We start from the raw sequence: 21,522 nt of genomic DNA on the forward strand, positions 1-21,522 counted from the left end.
ATGCAATAAATATATTCGTTTTTTTTTTAACTAAATGTGAAATGATTCCAGTATGTTTAAGTGCTATTTTAAGATTTTTAAGAATATTTTGATGATTATCGGAATAATATTGTGAATAGCAATTATTTTGGCAGCATATTCGTGACACGACATCTTACTTTTGTCCCATGCTGAGCACAGACGCTATAATGAAACCAAACAATCTAGAGCACAAATGCCTTCCTTTTAGGCCCTGACGTGTCCTCAGAACAATGAATATGATTTACAAAGCAGACCCTTATGTTGTTGCAAAACAACAAATAAACCCTAATATCATTCAGTGATATTTTAAGCCAAAAGCTCTCCAGCAATATGGCTTTCTGGAGTTTATGTATTTTAGAGCAGCTTTATACACTTCATACAAACTAATTAAATTGTATCAATAATAATATATTCAAATGTATAGCTACATGATTAAAAAAAATGATGTTATGTCTTATCCAAACACCAGGAAAGATGCTTTTCTATTCAAATGTGGCCATGTTAACAGCTCATTACCAATCAAAACACTGCACTTCGCAGCTCTGATTAATAATCCCTTTACAGGCCGGGGACCGGGATGGCTGAGAGCCAGAGGTTAACGCCGCGTGTGAGCCGCTCGCCTGGTGAGCAAGGCGGCTTTTTGTAAGACATTTGAGGGTTGTGCATTATTAAGCAAGGGCAAGTCAAAGATTGATGAGGAACACGCCCTTTCTTTCTCCTGTCAGGAGGGCAGCCACCGCCGAGTCACATTCAGCTCGAGAGTGCGTGATGAAATATTAAGATGGCCCGGGGAGCGAGAGGCCGAGTCGACGCCGACTGCTGTTCAAACACAACACAGCCGTGTCCGACACGATGCCCTCAGACCGAGGCGAGGCGGTGAAAGAGAACCGTGAGGAGGATCTCGGCCTCAAGGGGGGACGAACCAGGGAGATCACGATGCTCGTGCCTTTCGATTCAAAGCTTTGCAAAGCGGTTAACCAGACAATCTGAGGAGCGTGGCTTGTTTCATGCTGGGGGTTTAAGAAACATATTGTCAGTGGTATTCATGCAACCCAGTATCTGAGAGCATGCAATGGAGAGCGGAGTCAACGGGGGGTTGAGGGAACTGAGCACTGTTGATGATGCATTATCCTCAAGCCTTAACATCAAAGCATTGGATTTACTGTATCGCTGGATCTCCCTGTTTGAGCTGGTCGACATGTGTGGATCTGGAACTGAGCTGGGATTCAGCACCAAAATCCCAGGATTTCTTGCAATAGATGAACATTATCAGAGGACTCAGGGAAAATCACCAAACAACAAAATTTGCCAAGAATGCCAGGTGCTTTTCTACTTTTTCTGTCTTTTCCTTCAAATGTCAGTGCTTTTCTACAGTGTGACAGCTAGAAGTGATGGACTAACTGGACCAAAACTAAACTCTGGGTTTTCTCTCTCTGCTATAAAGTTCTCGACTAGATGTTCAAAGACTGTAGGATACTGCATCATTTCCAGTGCTGCTTCTGCTGCAAAAAAAATCAAACACATAAGTTCAAGGTCCTCACGCTCTGTTCTGTCTTTTCTGATACTTTGTCACCATGTCTTGCAAACTGGTGGTGATGACGACGAGTGGAGGGACAAGGAGGAAAAGACAACACAGAAAAACATAAGACAACAGAAAAGAAAAACAGGAAACAAGAAGTCAAAACTAACACACAAACTGAATGGTCCTTAAACATATCTTGTGTCATGGCAGATGCTGTGATGACCCGGTTTTGTTTTCCCTTTGTTTGTCGGTGCGTTGACTCAGCACGCCACCTGATCTTATGAGCATATTCTAAGGACCACAGAGCTGTTTACTACTGCTGGACAAAACAGCCCTGTGGAGTTGAACCTGAGGTCAGCTGGGTAACTGCTGTTTATATAAGGTGAGTAGGAGGAAGGGCAGTAAAGGTGTAATAAGTGTAGCAAATTACCAGAACATCCACTATCTGGAGGGATTGGATTGGTGAAAATTGTAATTGGTCCCTTCTGCTCAGAGATTTGCAGAGATGGGGGAGAAAGGGAGGCGACATGCCACAGAAATCAGGAAAGGAAGACAGAAGTCCGTCATCAAACCAGCTATTAGTCTTGCCGTCTCAGTCTGACAAGGAGCCGATGCTGTAGCCTTTTTACATTTATGATGACAGCATGTTGCCTTAATGTATTTTGTGATCATTTTCTATTTAAACGAGTGTTTTGACACACTTGCAGCGCTATCCATGGTCCTGAAAGGGGGATTTGATTCTAGCATGTTAAAATTACCATTTAACCTTTTGTTTTGTTGGATACGATCACATCCCCTGTGTTTCGGCATGAAGAAAGGAAAAGGAAAGAGAGTGAAAAGATCGTGCTACTTGACTAATTAATACAAATTTATAAAAGGATTAAAATGTTCCTGCAGATGCAGTGGTTACTTTAACAGCTGCAAGAAAAATCGAGTTTAGCACAAAGACTGGAAGCAGGGAAACAGCTGGTCTGACTCTGTTTGAAGTTCAAACGTGAACCTCTGAAGCTCACTGATTTGATGCCGTTTCTCGACTCTTTGAACCGCATATAAAGAGAAATGTCCATTTGCGATTGTGGGGATGGTTATGTGCAGGGACTATTTCTTGAAAACAACTGTATTTGTATATGTGTTTGTCCAGCACTTCTTTGGCTAATGCATGGGTTGACAGTTACAGTTGGTGAGCAGGTTGTTGCTTTTGTTTCCGTACAGGCTGAATGGAAACAGACAACCTCGACCTGATGTTCAACAACGCAACTGTCTGACCCCAGCAACCTATTACGGCAGAATGAGGACTTATATTGAGCAGTGGTTCCACTAAATGGCCCTTGACAGTGACTATGACAGTGATACATATAATCTACATTACAAGATACAAGCCTGATGCTGCAAAATCCAGATGTTTGTCGACAAATATGTGCAAATTCATTAAATAATGACCTAGAAAAATATACAAAACAACTTGTACTCTGGATAAGTAAACAAAGTTGTGGATAACCACATAATAATAATAATGATAACAATAAGAATAATAACAACAACAATCAGAGAATCATTTTCTGGTGAGTTGTCATGGATCTGTTGATGAAGACAATGAGATGTGGTTGAAAGCTCTAGAAACTCGTAGTCAGAATGACTTTGTCAAACTATGATATTAATGTTTTTCAGAGGAACATTTTGCTGATTTTCATTCAGCTGAATCATCTTCATGACAACTGAGCAACCTTCATCCCCTGAAGAAGACTGTGAGATTCTGCTGAAAGCTGTGGATGAAGCTAGTGAGCCTAAAAACCCCAAACCTAGGAGACAATTTGTTTGTACCTGTTTATCAGGTCTTCGTTGTCATCGCTCTCCATCTCGTCCTCGATGGCTGCCTGGAGGTCTCCGATCCTTTTGAAGGCCAGCTTGAGGTCTGCCTGCAGGCTCTGATTAGCCGCCTCTAAGCTCTCAATGTCCATTTCCTGTTAATGAGACAAGAGTCAGCAGACCAGGACCAGAGGTTGATTTGCTGTTGATGGATTCTCTGCAGGTTCCACTAAAATAACAGTGCTGCTTGCTCACTGATAGTTGTTATTAAGCCGTCTCGTTATGGTCGGTCTCATCCCTACCAGCTCATGTTTCTTGCGGCTGGCCTCATTCTCCTTCTTGGCCAGTTCACCCATCTCCTCTTTGACGTCCCGGATCTGTCTCTGCAGACGTTTGTTCTGTTCCTTCTCTCGGTTCTCGCTGCTGCTGCGCTGGTCCCGTTCCTCCGTGAGCTTCTCCAAGTTCTCCTTGAGACGAGATACAAGGGTCTGGACAGCAAAAAGACAGATGCTTCAACAATGCGGCCACATAGATACCAAATACATGTTTGCATTCTGCATGTTGCATGTGCTAAGTTGCCACGTTGTATAAGTAACATCAGAAGGATCAGGTCCTATCTGAGTACGCTGTCCAACTCCCTGGTTCTCTTTCGCCTTGACTACTGTGCCCCCTTCTGGCAGAGCTCCCAGCATGCCCAGTAAAACCGCTGCAAGTGGTCCAAAATGCTGCGGCACATCTGGCCTTTAACCAGCCGAAGATGGCTCAAGTCACTTCCAGTTACACTCACTAAGGGTGTTTTTCCATTGGCACTCTTAGCTGCATAGTCAAACCATGCAACACTGATTTGGTTTGCATTACCAGTTTAAACGCACAGAGTTGTGCCAAGTTGCGTCCGAGATGGAGCCCAGAGTCCAGCCAAAGTGCTCGTGACCCGCCTCCAAAGTGGGTTGCTGTGATATTTCTCCAACCACGGCTGACCCGTGACAAACTCCCTTCTCCCTCTCAAGCAAGCCTTTGCTGCAAGACTCCGCTCATGTCCATTTTGGAATAAATCAAGTGAGAAGAAGGATAATTTTCTTATAGACGTCTATGCAATCAGACTTCTTCTTGCAACCAGAGGAGTCTCCCCCTGGTGGCCAGTAGAGAGAATGCAGGTTTAACACATTTCTGAGTTAGCTTCACTTTTCAGAACCACGGGTGGCTAAAATGTTATGAATATGAACAGTATCCTTATGATTATGGCCCTCAAAGTTCTGCATCAACCAATCCCTGGTTCAAACTTCAGTACTGTGGCTGATGAGAATCAGATCATATTAAAAGTCACTACATTCCAAGAAGGCCCTGAAACAATGCATGGGATTCCAACACTCGATTCCACTCCATTCAATTTATATAACCCAAATCACTAATTTGGCTCAGACGGTTTTACAATCTGTTATCGGTCAGACAATTTTATCAGCCGAAGAGACTTAAAAGAAGTCACTAACTCAGACATATAAACAGTATATATGTCCATGAATCCGTTGTCTGACACTGCTTACCCTGTTCAGGCTCGCATAGTCAATCCATAAGACAAAAATGATGCATTAAATGAGAACAGTAATAACAAGCAGTAACAGTAATGGCAGAAATAATAGGAGAAAATTATTACTGCCAATAATAACAGCAGCAGTGGATCGAATAGAATGAAAATGACAATAAAAGCAGCAGTAGTAGCAGAATTATAACTGAAATATAACCACGTCTTCAGAGCACAGTCAGAAAACAACATTAACTATTGATGACGTTATTTGTATCAATAATGCATTGGAGTTTTGAAGCAGGCTTTCAGGAGCTACACGTTCAGCAGTATTGTAACTGCTTTACACATAAACTTATACATTAAATCCTATTTATATATATATGTCTTTTTAATATGCAGCGAGTCTTCTGTCCATATTCACATACTGAGTGGGTGTTGTACTGTTCCTCCTCACATCTGTATTGATTGAGTTCTGCTACCTCCTGCTTTGAAGAGTTACTGCTCAGGCAACCTAGAAAATTCACTCACTGCAGTTTTTAATGTTGGTGAGAAGCCATAAAAAACCCAACCAACAGGCAGAGTCTATTCCGTGTGTGTGTGTGTTTTACTAACTCTGCACATTTCACCACAGGCTAAAAAAAGTCACATTAAATAAATAAATATATTTATTCTGAGTTTGGAAGGTACGGAGCAGAGGGAGTGTGCCTGCCTGTGAGCACATTGCACAGCTAGTAATTACTGCACTGAACCTGCAGAATTGAGTGCAGGGTCATTTTATCAGTGGGCAAGAGAGGATTTCAATTTCTCCCTGGGAGAGTGCAGATGGCAACCTTTAGCCTTCGCTTCTGCTTTTTGTCCCGGGCAAAATCTAGAAATCATTTAAAAATGAAACAATAACAAATGGTATTGTCAAGTGAAAGGAACACAAGCTAGAGGACAAAGTAAAGCAGGGATGGTTGTTTCCACTGGCGCTGATCGGAAATGTTATGGTGTTACAGCACATGTGCTGTTTATCTTCAGTTTAGTGTGACCTTTGTCGACCTCTGATCCCAGGAGCACATATCACCCTCCCACCAACCTCTTCCCATGTCTCCACATGCTTCAGCTTCCTCTATCAGCCGCCTACCAAAACCAGCACCCTCCCACCCCCACCTGTCTCCAGCTCTCACCTCCAGGCGTTTGACCTGGGTCTTCTCAAACTCCAGCTTGGTCTCCAACTCACGGATCTTGGCCTCCTGGCGGCTGACAAGGGATTTCTCCACCATGGACTGCTCCTGGAACTCCAGCTGACTCTGGAGGGCTTGCATCTAAGACACAAACGTACACATGTTGGTTACTATACTTGAGCGCCACCCATTGGCTAGAATTCAGTTGGAGCTTTTTGTTGTTGTTTGGACTCAAAGCATTTCAGCACAAGGAGTAGACGTGCCATAGGGAGTGCACGACTCTTCTACCTTTATGTTACCGCTGCAATTGTTTGCGCAGTGATCGATCTCACAGCTATGCAGATAACACTGAATTGTTATTGGTCCAAAAAATGTAACTGGGCATAATTTACTACACTCTCTCAGCACAATACTGCACATGAGCTAATCCCCTGCTGCGTTTAGTGGCATAAAAGACCTTGAGCCTCTTGAGTCACAATGGCTCAAGGTAGAGCATTTGAAGTATTTTCAATTTCAAATAATTTAAGCTTAGACTACATCTGGCATGATGGCATAGAACCAGCCTCGGCAAAACCTTTAACCTGAGGTCATATGTGGACATCACAGCCCTTTACAATACAGGTGGAAGGGGTTAGTGGTCTAATCCCCCGTCGTCTCTGCTGGGTTTGATTCGACAGGTACAGCTCTGTCTGATGGAGAAATAGATTCATGCAGCAGCCGTCACCACAGCGATGACACCACTAGAATGTTCATCATTATTGCTCGTCTGAGTTGGGCAACCAAGTTAGCCATCAGTGTCACATATTGCCAGTGCCAATCCTGCTTGAATGACACATCAATTACCCCAAGGGTTGTATTTGTTAAGGCACCAGTGCAAAGGAAAAGGGCTGATGCAGCGCTGCACAATCATGCTTTCAAGTGTTTTCTCAACAGTGCGGCAGCAAGCAGAGGAAACTTCAATAACTGCAACATGAGACCGAAAGTGTCATCAGGTTGTCATAGTTGACAGGTTGTTCAATTATTTGCCGAAGACTTTCTCGTTTTCAGCGTTCCACTTCATTTTTTAAAAAGAAAAGTTTAAAGAAATCCTAATAAAGAGGTCAAATCAAACACAAAAGTATTGTTTACATTTTGAATTTGTCATTTGCAAGTGCCTTCATCACATTTCAGATCTCAGTGAGGACAGTATGTGGACATTTATCAAACGTAGGTCTCCATCACACACACACACACACACACACACACACACACACACACACACACACACACACACACACACACACACACACACACACACACACACACACACACACACACACACACACACACACACACACACACACACACACACACACACACACACAGGAGTTCCTCTTCTGAGGAGAGCAAAGGAAAGAGGGGTGACACCAGGTCTGGAGCCCAGCTGAGACCTGCTGAGTCTGCTACTGATGCCGCATCTGATCACAAAAATCGCATTGAAAAGACCAGTGGAACCACAAGATTTACATAACATGGTACTGTATAATGAAAGATTAGTTCTCTTTTTTAATGTTCTGTCATTTACGCACTTCAGTTACCAAATGAACAACTTTAGTGGAAGTGATATTATCTTTGATCTTTAAATTATTTAGATAGAATGGTGAAGTTTGGTGCTACGTCTCTGCTTTATGGATATTGTCCCCATCACCAACAAATACTTACAGATACCATTCGCAACAGTCTAATATCTCCCTTTTACATCACAGCAGGTATTTTGATGATCAGCTTTGGTTGATTGGGAAACCAGCTACTCCACAAAACAAAGGAAGTGGGAGATTACTGACGCATAACAAAGGAACTAAATGCTGTTTTCTAATTAGTTACTGAGTGGCAATCAAAAGTGAGTGCTACAGGGCTGGATTCCTGCTTGTTACCCCGGCCTCCTGGTTCCCTCCACTGGTCTGACGTAGACACTTTAGAGCCATACAGTATCTTTTTGCCTGTTTTGATTTTAGAGGGAATACAGGTCCTTGTCACATCAGTGGCATGCTGGGAGCAGAAAACCAGCATCTACCTTCTCCTGCACCTCCTGCTTCTCCTTGAGGGCCTCCTCCAGCTGGGCTTGTAGGTCACTGATCTGAGCCAGGTTCTGGGCCGACTGAAACAATACAAACACAGGGAAGATGCGAAGTGAGCAACATGATACTGTCGGCGGATTTTGTTCCACCTCATGGAAGAATGAATAAGTGTTTCATTCTTACAAGTAGATCCTCAATTATAGAGTATGAGGACGAGACATGGGACCATATGATATATTTATATTGTGTCACAAAAAGACATCTTATTTGTGTGAAAAACAATTAAATAACCTTAAAGAAGATGATCATAAATCATATGGTCTTCCTGCATGTATTGAGGATAAAAAATATATAAATAAATATTATTGTTTATTTATAATAAATAAGTGTTTAAATCATGTATTATAAACAAATACAATGTATAATTGTTTAATATTAATATTATTATATATTTTAACTTATTTCTTTTAACTTAACTTATTATATTTTTGTTTCTTAAAATCATTCTTCACTTGTCTGCCATGATAACAAGCTAAACTGTTTTTTCATGCGACTTGTGACAATATTCATAACTATCCCGATAATGGAAATTCACCACGATCACCTTGGGTGAGTTTTTTTTATCATCCCATCCCGAAAGCGGACTATAAATGCCGTCACAATTCTAAAAACACAATTCCACAAAATGCCAAACAATAAAATGACCATCTAGAGCCAGTAAAGCATGATGACATCATAGAGACATGACCGAGACAAAAACATCTGCTGGAAAAACATTTTTAGTCTGGTGAAAGCACATCAATAAATATCATTTCAATGTGACCTGGGTGAAATATCTGAGCTTTTTTTTTTTTGCCGAAGATGAAGCACTCAGGACCACAGGGAATTCAGCTGCTTCAGTTTAGACAGGAAGGATGGATTCATTTGAGCCAGTGGAAGCAGATCACTCATCATTCCATCAGCAACGGAAAGGAAGCGCTTTTGCTCCACTTTCATTTCCACTTGCTGTTCATCTGCATGTACAGCTACAGTAATACTAATGGGTGTGAGCCCAAAAGCACCGCATTTTAAAAAAATGCCTCAATTGGCAGCGATGAATGGCATTAAAACAATTCAATGTGAGGCTTGATCCAAGGATTTTAGCTTGCTGGCTTTCTGACATGATGATGGTGGTGGACTTCATACAATGTGTGGAACTTGCAGGCTCGACTATGTTAAGGTGTGTGTGTGTTTGTGTGCGATAAGTATATGTTCTAATCTTGGTTGGAGGAGTGTGGAGGAACTGTTGGCGATGTAGAAATGTATCTGTGTGTGTGTGTTTGTGTGAGTTTGGCCAATGTTGACACATCAGCTCGCTGATATGTTGGGCAAATCTTTGCTCGAATCATACTGCAGCCAGTCAATGTCACCCAGCTGTTCCATGATGGATGATTCAGTTGTGTGTCTGACACACAGCATCAGCTGGAGAACTGATCAGAACCGCTCTGGGTTTGGCTGAGAATCACTTCAACGTTCCCTGTTGACATATTTGTGCTCTTTTTCAATGAGTGGGTCCATGCTTATGTTTATATCATGTATACACACAATGATTACGTATTATTTCATTTGCATTAAAAAAACTAAATTAACAGCAAACCCTGAATCCTTTTTTTGACTTGGTGAATTATAGGATTATTTTTTCTATTATACTATTCATCGATTGCTTGTGTGTATGAGTTTTAATTGCACTGTGGGCTGAGCATCATTTCATTTTTAAGTCTTCATATTAAAGTTGACGTAAGTAACAAAATTAGAAGATGGAAAATAATAGGCGGACACATTAGACAGAAGTATAACAAGGTTCAAATTTAAAAGCCTTTTTTTTTTAAGTGATTCTTGTAATAAAACACTATAATAATGTGAAAATGTGATCAATTTAAAGAATAAAGCTGCATAAGTAAATGGATGCTTCAGGTCAGGTCATGTAGTTATTCTGGTGTATGAAAGAGAGCGAGAGAGAGAACAGTGGACCTGGGCCACAGCAGCTTTGTGTTTCTTCATCAGCTCGTTCAGGTCCTCTTGGTCCTCCTCCATCCTGGACTGCAGGTCGTTCTTCTCTCTCTGCAGACGACTCAGCTGCTCCTCCAGCTGAGGGACGCACAGAGAATCAAAGACATTTGTAAAAAGACCGACCCAACTGTGTCAGACAAAATTAGACATTTCCTAGAGTATTTATTTACAAAGAGAAAAAAAAAATCATATTGGATCAATGCTTAACATGTCTGGATGGGACAACAGAGGATTTTGTTTTAGTGTGTTGAACCACTGATCAGCAGCACACAAACAACATTTACCTGTTATTGTGTGCAGTGCTGCTTGTGGAAATAGGAAAATAACACACAAAAACATCCCTAATAAATAAGTAAGGACAGAGCTCTTAAACCATACAAAAGCAAGGCCAGAATCATCTGTGCACAAGATCAGCGCATTTTATACCAGTCCTGTCGAAGAGATCAAAAACGTTTTATATACACTATCAATACAGCGCAATAACTTTACTAAGAGCATTAGTAAGCCTCCTCTTTAATATTATAGAAGTCCATGAAAACTACTTCTCTCTTCATTTATTATCTCAGTAAACATTGTAGACACGAGTTTATGGTCTCAATCTCTAGTTTCAAGACATGTTCATTTCATAAACTGTGGTCCATTTACAGTCAAATGGACCATAAAGCAGGGGATGATTTAGGACGAGGCTAAGAAACTGTATAATGTCCACAAATAAATCATATATTATAAACACATTAACCATTTTTCAACCACATCACACCTTCTGGCCACTATACCATCGCAGCCATACCCAACTGAAAATTAGAGGTAATCCATACAAATGTAGTAATACTTTGCAGGCACACGGGTTAATATACATTTAGAGGTGCACAACAGAGGCTTTCCTCTGAAGAGAGCCCTCATTAGCTCCTACACAGCCTCCCTCTTATCTCAGGGCTCAATAGGGGTCATTTCAGGCCCCAGTCATAACCAAGATATCCAATTAGAGGCTAAAAGCTAGCAGCAACTGCCTTGTACCTTCAGCTGACGGGAGGGACGGTGCAGAAGTAATCCTATTTATGTAATGACTGGGATAATACACAAAAGAGCGGGGGAGGTTAGTGGTGCGGCGCTATGGATTAATAAATGATGACTAATGTGACAATGTGAAAAGGCTAATGAGTCCATTTGCACATAGCGAGTAGATGAGGAGTCAGGGACGAGCAGCGCCGACACCTTGGCATTTATCTTATCTATTTTATCAGGAAACGGTCCAGACAGAATGAGGAACGAACCCACATCAATCACAAGACTTCAAATATGGATTGGGATGATGAGGTGAAGATCTATTTGTACACTATCTATTGTTATAAATACCACCAAATGTTGAGTTGTGCCAAGGTGCACTTCAGTAACTAAAAATATCCGTGTGGAATCTAGGGCAAATTAATTTACATATCCCACTTTCCGTTTTTAAATTCACCGTTGGCCTCACTGAGTGCTGATAAAAGCTTTGAAAGCGGCTCCAGCTCGGCGGCGCAGGGAAAATGTTGTGATGGACGCTTGAAAAAACATGACAGCAGAATGCATCAAACTTTCATTTAACACATTTAACAACAGGCTGTCAGTGCAATCTCAACCCAATTACGGGGCTCGGCTCTTTTGTTTCGTTTGTGTTGTTGTTCTTTTTTTCCTTTTTTTGTCTCTCAAGTTGCAGTTGCTCTCCGTGGAAAAATAAAGCTGTCGAAAACATGCGAGACAATTTTCTCCAAACACTGCAATTACAGTGACGGTACGGCAGGAGAAGTGGGTAAAAACGGCGGGCCATCTGAAAGAAATGGTATTTGCATGATTTTATCTCAGTTGAATGGCGATGTAAGATGTGGCTGCATCAAAAACCCTCCATTTATGTAATAACCATTCCTGTCATCAGTACCAGCAGCCTCTTACTTCCCCAGCAGGCTGATTGTGTGTGGCAGAGATTCTCTTCAAACACACCGTTTCAAGACAAACTGCTGGTGACGCGCTCATCTTTTCCACCTCCCACTAAATTGATCATGCGTTTTGGGAAAACAATTAAGTTGATTTTTTGCTTTCCGCCGTCTGGATGTTTTCACGTGATACACTTTTCTAAACTTCACCAAACAACCGGATACCAAATCAAAATGATAGCTGAGATGAAGCCTTCCGTGGCTTGTCAAATAGGGGCCTATCAGCGTGTAAGATGAAGAATACAAGGCCCAAAAGCTGCACGGAGCTTTTATTCGGAATTAAGTAGGGGACTCACTGAAACATTCCCTGTGAAGTTAATGACCACTAGAAGTGTTAGGAAGCCGCTTTTTGAGGCGCCAGCCCCTCACATGCATACGTGTGTAACAGAAGAGGCTTACTCCACCATGGGATCTTATTTGGGAAAGAATATGTACAGCAGTTAACGGCAATTGACAAATCATTATTCTGATCCTTGTTATTTGGGTAAAACACAGTGAATTGCTGCTGTGTACAGCATGTGCAATAGAAATAAACTTGCTATAACTGTAATGTAAATGTCTGTTTTAAAGGCTGTTTAAAGCAGCAGGACTGATGAGCTTCCGTTTGACTTTTCCTTTCCCCGACACATCTGGTTGATGCCGTGGATTCAAATCTTCCAGCTCCACCGTCACTCAGGTTGTGCTCGCCATTGTGTGACTCGCACGCCAATCAGCATGCCACCCTTAGCATCAGATGCTAACGTTGTGCGGACGAAAGTCTCTGGGCAGGCCTCACGCTTGTGAACTTTGGTCTCTGATACCTGTTAAATCCTTTTTTCTGCTAAACAAACGGATTTATAACGGAACAAATGATTCCCCAGCTGGACCCTGCCACCCATGTGGTTCCGAAAATAAAATAAGCGGTTCACATGCTAATTGAAAGGGTAACGGCTACTCTTCACTAATATGCCTCTCCTCAGTCTGCAGTCTGGGGACGTTGGTTTTAGAGGAGGGGGGTTTGGTTCGGTACAGCTGTCTCCAGATCAGCCAATAAAGCTGGGTTCAATAAAGCCAGGTTTTAACCAGTAGAGGAGACTCGCTATGTGTAGAGTAGAGTAGCCTAGAGTGGAGTAGCGTATAGCCTAGAGTAGAGTAGCATAAAGTAGAGTAGCGTAGAGTAGAGTAGCATAGAGTAGAGTAGCGTAGAGTAGAGTAGCATAGAGTAGAGTAGCCTAGAGTAGAGTAGCCTAGAGTAGAGTAGCCTAAAGTAGAGTAGCATAGAGTAGAGTAGCCTAGAGTAGAGTAGCATAGAGTAGAGTAGCCTAGAGTAGAGTAGCATAAAGTAGAGTAGCGTAGAGTAGCATAGAGTAGAGTAGCCTAGAGTAGAGTAGCCTAGAGTAGAGTAGCATAAAGTAGAGTAGCGTAGAGTAGAGTAGCATAGAGTAGAGTAGCCTAGAGTAGAGTAGCCTAGAGTAGAGTAGCGTAGAGTAGCCTAGAGTAGAGTAGCCTAGAGTAGAGTAGCATAAAGTAGCATAGAGTAGAGTAGCATAGAGTAGAGTACCATAAAGTAGAATAGCATATAGTAGAGTAACATAAAGTAGAGTAGCATAGAGTAGAGTAGCATAGAGTAGAGTAGCATAAAGTAGAGTAGCCTAGAGTAGAGTAGCGTAGAGTAGCATAGAGTAGAGTAGCGTAGCCTAGAGTAGAGTAGCCTAGAGTAGAGTAGCATAAAGTAGAGTAGCATAGAGTAGAGCAGCCTAGAGTAGAGCAGCATAAAGTAGAGTAGCATAAAGTAGAGTAGCGTAGAGTAGCGTCGCATAGAGTAGAGTAGCCTAGAGTAGAGTAGCATAAAGTAGAGTAGCGTAGAGTAGCATAGAGTAGAGTAGCCTAGAGTAGAGTAGCGTTGCCTAGAGTAGAGTAGCCTAGAGTAGAGTAGCATAAAGTAGAGTAGCCTAGAGTAGAGTAGCCTAGAGTAGAGTAGCGTAGAGTAGAGTAGCCTAGAGTAGAGTAGCCTAGAGTAGAGTAGCCTAGAGTAGACTTACTTATTGTAAGTCGCTTTGGACAAAAGCGTCTGCTAAATGACCTAAATTTTAATGTAAATGTAGAGTAGCGTAGAGTAGCCTAGAGTAGAGTAGCCTAGAGTAGAGTAGCGTAGAGTAGAGTAGCCTAGAGTAGAGTAGCCTAGAGTAGAGTAGCATAAAGTAGAGTAGAGAAGCGTAGAGTAGAGGAGAGGAGAGTAGAAAAGTGTAGCATAGAGTAGAGTAGAGTAGATTGGGGTAGAGTAGTATGAGTTCAAATACTAAAAAAAATATTTGGATCTGAATCAGTCAACAACACTACTAAAGACAGATTGGTTTTCAAGTGAAAACTAAAATTAAATATATATACTGATGACGATTGTACGTGAACACCAACAAACAAATTATTCTAGTGGCACAATCCAGCCTCCAAGATGCTGCTTCACAATTACTACGACGTTAGTTCTTCACCAGTTCATTTCAGAAATAAGTAAAACTTTATGAAAAGAGCTGACAGCGCCATTTTCAGTAAGTGCACATACGTATATCCTTATGTGCTCCATCTTTCCTTTAGAGGGTAAAAGAAAAAAAAGGAAAACAAATTAACAGAAGGAACATCCTCTTGTATCCATCCATATCTCCTGACCCGCAGCTGTGTCAACTCAATTATCTTTACCCTTCACTTCTCTGTGGATATTTTATTCACCTTTCTAAGACACGCAGCAAACTTTTGAAGGTGCCACGTCTTATTCAAATTAGGTTCAGCAATATGTTTCAACAGACATCCGTTTCTCTTTAACAGGCAGGAGAGGAGGCAAATGGAGATTACACAGAGTGAGATTGAAGGCGATTGAATAGAAGCCGAAATGTGACGAGTGGGAAAGAAGGCCGTTCGGCCGACACGTGCAAGCAGATTGCCATGGGAACGTAGCATTCAGTGAGAAAAACACAGAGGTCAAAAAAGATTTGTAGAGGCTGAGCTACAAAGAAAAGAAAAAAATACTTAAGAGGTATAGACAGAATAAAGAGAAGTGGAAAATAAAGCAGCAGAAAATGAAGAACAGCGGCTCGGAGGGAACATTATGTCCTCTAACCCCTTGTCTCTGGCTAAAGGCAACAGTTTGACAGATCTACTGCTGCCCTGCTACCACAGATGGTACAGCCTTTTAAAAGCCTCAAAAACACGGCCAACGTCATCACTGCTGATGATCATTTCCAAAAAGTGTGACAGCTTTGGCTTTTTCCTCATATTTCTTGCAGAAATCCTACTTTTGATCAAACTTGCCGTCTGTGGTTGTGACACGCGGGAAAGTGCTTTTAAAAAGAGGATCAGGAGAACTGAACTGACCGCCTGCTTCGTTTTGGAGATGTCCTCCATCTGAACGTGCAGATCTTCAATCTCCACCTCCATGGACTTACGAGCTTTTACTGCAGACGAGCAGGTGAACTCGGACTCCTCCAGCTGGAGTGGACACAAAAAGGAGAAAAATACATCAGTTCAATAAGAAAATGTACATGTTTCAAATGAAGATATCATATCTGCAGTCACTTTATCATACTATAAAGTGATTCGGGTCCCAGTCCGTAGTCTTTAACCCTCTGAGACCCACATAGGGAATTTTCCGTCTTGTCATACTTTTGTGTATTGCCTATAAAATTGCCATTTTTTAGAGTATCATCAAGTTATACACATCCCCAGAATCAGCACAACCTCAGCTAACTGTGTGTATCACTCAATAAATACTTATATACACTATTATAGGGGATTTTAGCCCATAAATTAAAAATAAATAAAAACGCACCTTAAATTGTTACACATTTTATTAAAAAAACCCACTGCAAACCATTATAACGAAAGAAAAGCTCAACATAGAAAGTTTAGCACACTTGTTTGGATTGTTCTAGAAGTTATTTGAAGCTTCTAGCTGCTTTTGTCTATGAAATATGGATATTCTTTTGAGTAGTGTCCATGGGCGTTTTTTTTTGCCAGCAATCGTCCTTTCCTCTCCCTGCCCTAAATATGTGTAAAGTGTACTTCTTCTGTGCCATTTATGTATTTAACTTTCTCTATCACTACAGTAACTTTTTGACCGTTCTTTTCTCTGCTTTGAACTCCTCCGTGTCTCCCGTTTGAGCAAACACAATGACTCACGGCCATGCGTAAATCAGGCTTTCCGATTGGCTGTAAAAGCCGCTACGGGAGCCAATACGAATGTCCGATGCATAAACGTGACTCTATACGTCACAAGCAAGATGGCGCATAAAAATAATGATCGATATACATAAACAAAACGAAGAAATGCGCCGCGGAAACGAGGAGACTTCATGTGCAGCAGTGGAGCTGAGGTGATAGACTTAAAGGTTCAGTATGAAAAATATGGTCAATGTGATGATAAAGATAGTGTTTTAAGAGACTGACAGATTTATCACAGATATATCAGTATCGGCGCATCCAGAAAATCTGGATATGCTATCCGATAAAGGTATGTTTGAAGAAAATACTTTATAGAAGACGCTGACTCAGAAAGCATTATATACATGTAAACATATAAATATATATAGTGTTAACAAAAGTAATATTGGCCTATTTATTGATATCAGACATTTTACTCCATAATATTGGAATTGATTGGGCTCTACTGTATATGAGTTTTCTGCATTCTTTTTCCTAGGATGGCGAAGTCATGGACCGCCCTTCTTTGCCTCTGATTGGCTAATACTGGCTGATTGGCTAATGATTGGCTAAAAATAGCTCAGCAATGAGGAGTGAATATGGTTTGGGCAGCGTTGGGGAACCTGCGGCCTCTGGGCCATATGCACCCCATAAGATAGTTTTGATCTGTCCCTCGAGGCAATTCATACATACGAAAAGAAGCAGAAATACGAATTAAAATAAATGTATACATTCAATAAATCACCTAGTAAATTGCTGTCAGATAGTTTTTTGTTGAAGTAAGAGCCAAGCCAGTGTGCCTGATCTGTGGAGATGCACTGGCAGTATGGAAAAGGCTAAGAGTAACCATTAGCATAAGGATACCAGTGTAAGCCAATTACAAGCAAAGTAGGGCATATCAGGCCTTCCGATCCTCGGAACCACATACCTGGTTTTTGAGCTGGGCAATCTCCCTCTTGCTGGGCGCGTTGTTCTTGATGTGGTCCAACATGATCTGGGCGTCAGCCAGCAGAGCCTTGGTTCTCTTCAGGTCCTTCCTCAAACGCTTCTCAGTCTCCACGTCACCACTTCTCACCTGGGAAACAGGTACAGTTAGGTTTGGCCCACTGACACTAGTACTGGCCATGCATTTCTTCTTACCATTTACAGGCTCAATCCATACATTTTGTACCACATATATTTGGGTTACATTTACACATATACAATTTAAAGGTATAGTAGCATGTAGCATTTAGGGTGATCGACTGGCACAAAGGGAATACAATAATATTAAGAATGTTTTTAAGTTCATAATCCCTGAAAATAAGAATCATATTTGTGTTAAATTGATGATGCATTTATACCTACTGTACATACAGAGAGGGTCCTCTTCCGAGAGCCTTTCTACAGTAGCCCAGAATGGACAAACCAAATACTGGCTCTAGACGGAGCCTAGATCTGCTACCATAGTTCTCCTACTTTGTATGTTTGGCACAGTTTCAGTTGGTTGCCAAATCCGACACACTGGCCCTTTAACAGTTTGGCTTATAAATGGAAAACCATTATTGTGTGATTCTGTCACGCAATCATTATTAAAGAAAACACAGGTTTGTTTTATTGCTGTGTCAATACCGTTAGGGCTAATTTACCACCTCTATCCAAATTAATATAAAACAATATTCACAATGTTATAGATATTTGTAAAGATAAGACGAAGAGCGACTTTATTTGGAAATAAGTTTGCAGTTAAATTATCTGAAGATGCTGCTCTGTCTACATACGTAGAACTCATTCCTTTTATAGTTTGACAAAATAATCTCGACTCAAGGTGAAACACTGACATTCTGGCAAGTTATTCTGGCAAAAATATGTCGAAGCCTTGGGAATGAAGAAAGACCTTCATGTTGGCATGTGTCATTAGAAGAAGAAAGGGAAGAGGACAAATTGGTTAATATTCTACACCTATGTTTTATATGCATGTATTTACACTGGCTTGGTTGCAAATCCTCCTCCGTTCCCAGCATGTCAAAGTTGAACATCCCTCACAACTTTATTCATGCTGATTGCTCACTAATTGAAGTTGGCAAAGGCAGATAAATATTTAATTTAGTCAGTTTAAATGACTCAATTGCCCACATCTCCACCCACGCACCTCGGCAGCAGCAGTGCTACAGCTTCAGAACAAATAACATTACTAACAGTCTGCTACTGTCCAACCCTGTATACCAAATGTGCACTTAATGTGAAGAGATAGATCGAGTCTCACAAATGTATCGTTAAAGTTGAAACCTTCAATCGTAAGTGGCTGACTTACAAGATGCTGTTCCAGGCCCAACAGGACTGGGATCCATCACCTCGCCCAGAGTAGTTACCTTGTCCTGTGCTGACATAAGCTTGGACTCCAGCTCTCTCCTCTCCTTCAGCACCTTCTGCTTCTCATCGTACTCTTCTTCCAACTGGACTTCCATTTGCTTCAGCTGGACACACAAAAACACTCAGCCGTGAGTGTATTCACAGGAGAACATAAAGTAGTGCACATATGGCTGCTGACCTCCTCTGACACTAATCCATATCTATTCTAGACTATTCTAGATATTATTGAAGATAAGTCCCCAAGGCCCCTTAAGGCTGCACTGTTGCTTCTTTGACTAAATAATGAAGATGTTTCTTTCTTAAAACCTTATAAGTGGATAGAAATAGAGTCCACGGCCATGCTGCAGCTTTTTGAGTATGTAATTCAGCTCTAATGATGACGTGTGGTGAGGTCACCATATTGAGCACAAAGTACAGCTGAGGCTGGTAATGGTCATCTTAAACCAAAATATTGAACGTATTATAATAAAGATAAAGTGAAATCACGTCTAAACCAAATGCTGTGCCAATCCACCCTGTAGACGCTGAGATTATTGCGATTTTTGGGACCGATGCAGATAAAATAATGTATATATGCATATAATAAGACTGTCTGAGTCAGTTTCTTTCTTCTATTAAGTCTTTTCTAAAAACATACTCTTATCGGAAAGCATATTGTATTATTTTTTTTATTTCTGAATCATTACAGCAGAACATACTGAGTTAGATTCTTACAAAAATCATGCTTTATACTGGCACATATTGGCCAGCATATAAGCAGATACAATATATCTGTGACAGGCTAATATCGGCTTATTAAATAATAAATTAAATAGATATCCAGGAGAATTGAAAACAATAGTCTGCCGGTGGCTCTAGAGGAAAAGCCTGGGAGTCACCAACGTTAGTAGGATTCATCATTTGGGGACCAAGAATGTCTGTACTACATTTCATGGAAACTAAATGGAGAGACTTGACAGATGGAAGGGCCAGAACTACAATACGCATCCATCCCACGCACTGAATAGTATATACCAATATATTATTATCACAAAAAATACAGAAGTTCTGTATGTTCATATACTTTGGATAATGAACAAGGTTCTGCATCGAGTAATACAGTGTTAAATTCTGTTGCACAGTCAGTTCTAAGGTGGCTGTTTCCTTCATGTATTTGTTCAACATAATCCATCATCATATGCTACATCACGCTGTAAATGTCAGTGGAAGACACAGTGGGCTAATTAGGGCTCGACTGGAGAAGGGCAGTGATATGGCCTCAGCACTGGCAAAGCAAATACTAAACCGCATCACAAGCAGCAACAGCAACAAAGCTAAAGATGCAGAAGCAAATGGGACTCAAGGAAGAGTCAAATCATTCGCATGATGGATCTTAATCCAACAAATGCAATTAGAAATACAGTCGGAAATTCTGTGTTTGCCAACCGCGTCGTGTGTGTGTGTGCGTGTGTGTGTGTATCAAGAGGGTCAGTTACTAAACCTACCACAAATACAGTGAATTCTTAAAGAAAAGCCATCGGCATGAACAATCACTAATAAAGGCCTGTTTTCCCTTTTCACACTAATGCTGTTTTAATTTGCTAATTATTTCAAATCCTCCGTTCTGTTGAGTTCAACCCTCTACTTCCTGTATCAGGCTCAGATTAAAAGCCCACAGGAAAAGGAGGGATCATGCTCTCTGAGCTGCTGGAGACCGGAAAGGTAAAATATCTGTGCAGGGAGTGTTTGAGTTTAATTGACAGTGCTGGATCTAAAGGTGCATAATACAAGTCTGGAAGCATTTTGCTTGCCCCTTTATGGCTCCCAACAAGGCGACCTGAGCTAGCGGCTCGTATCTAACGGTGCTAACAGCATCTGGTGTGTGCTTGCTTGAAGTCCTACAGATTGTCATATATTGCTCCTTTTAAAGTAATGAAGTGAGGAGCAGCAAGGTAAAATGTTTCACCAGAGAGCTCCTGAAAAGTGACTTTGTATTGAGTGTTTCCGTATTTGTTTCTGTTTAAATACTGCCTCTCTATCACTGACTCCCCAAAACACACATTTTACACCCGTCTCTCCCTTACATTAATTGATATTTACACAACAGAACGCTGGGAGTCACAGCATTACGATGTGTGCGTGTCCATGTATTGGGCCTTCTTACCTTCTTGCTGCAGGACTGTCTGATCTCCTCCACCTCATCGTCTTTGCTCTCGATCTCCTTGGAGTGAGTGTGACGCAAACGCTCCATCTCCATCTCCAGACGAAGTTTGGCCTGAAAAACAAACTCAGACTTTGAACACTCCCTTAAAGGAACCCGTCACTGATTACATACATACGTCACATCCTTATTCCCATATATTATTCATAGGCGTGCATATGTCCACAGTAGTTGCTGTTGTTCTCGTTATTGCTGATAAACTGCTCTTAGTGGAACAGCTACAGGGAAAACCTGAGAAAAATGTTGCTTTCGTTTAGGCTTGGGATGACATTTAAAATTCACATTGCTATTATCCTGGCCAAAGTAAATGGGATTCAAGATACTGACTGAATGTCGTATAGAAAACCTTTAAGCAGGCAAAGCTATGTAAAGACGTGATTGTCATCGTTTTATGGTTCACCTTGTGTTTGCTGCAGAGAAGCAACTCCTGTCTCATTGTACGATTAACCGCTGTGCAGTGTTTTGGTGACGGTGTTTGGCTTGTGGATGGTGATGCTCCAGATACAAAGATTAGTGTGTGTCCCCTTATATCAGTGACAGCAGGGGGCCGAGGTCATTTACTTACAGTAGATCCAAGGTCTACTACGTATCTATCTTCTGCATGCAGATTTAAGGCCTCTGCATCTTTGGGACAACTAAAGTATATAAAGACATCCCTGTTTCAAAGGTTATTCAATATTTTTGCAA

At 41.3% G+C, this 21,522-nt stretch overlaps 1 protein-coding gene across 10 annotated transcripts in view; it reads right to left on the reverse strand.

The window, feature by feature from the left end:
* The window catches only part of myo18ab (myosin XVIIIA b), a 123,775-nt gene that overhangs the window by 11,137 nt on the left and 91,116 nt on the right, over positions 1–21,522 (reverse strand). For 9 of the 10 annotated variants that reach the window (XM_084019379.1, XM_084019377.1, XM_084019376.1 and 6 more), the window contains 10 exons: positions 20,779–20,889; positions 18,635–18,739; positions 17,212–17,358; positions 15,459–15,572; positions 10,105–10,221; positions 8,091–8,174; positions 6,041–6,178; positions 3,652–3,837; positions 3,365–3,504; positions 1,563–1,607 (listed from right to left, as the gene is read on the reverse strand). In XM_084019379.1, coding sequence (XP_083875505.1) covers positions 1,563–1,607; positions 3,365–3,504; positions 3,652–3,837; positions 6,041–6,178; positions 8,091–8,174; positions 10,105–10,221; positions 15,459–15,572; positions 17,212–17,358; positions 18,635–18,739; positions 20,779–20,889 — 1,187 coding nt within the window. The remainder of the gene's footprint in view (positions 1–1,562; positions 1,608–3,364; positions 3,505–3,651; positions 3,838–6,040; positions 6,179–8,090; positions 8,175–10,104; positions 10,222–15,458; positions 15,573–17,211; positions 17,359–18,634; positions 18,740–20,778; positions 20,890–21,522) is intronic. The other variant, XM_084019371.1, reaches the window with a different exon arrangement.

Source organism: Eutrigla gurnardus (assembly GCF_963514095.1).
Source record: "Eutrigla gurnardus genome assembly, chromosome: 10".
Classification (NCBI taxonomy): Eukaryota; Metazoa; Chordata; class Actinopteri; order Perciformes; family Triglidae; genus Eutrigla; species Eutrigla gurnardus.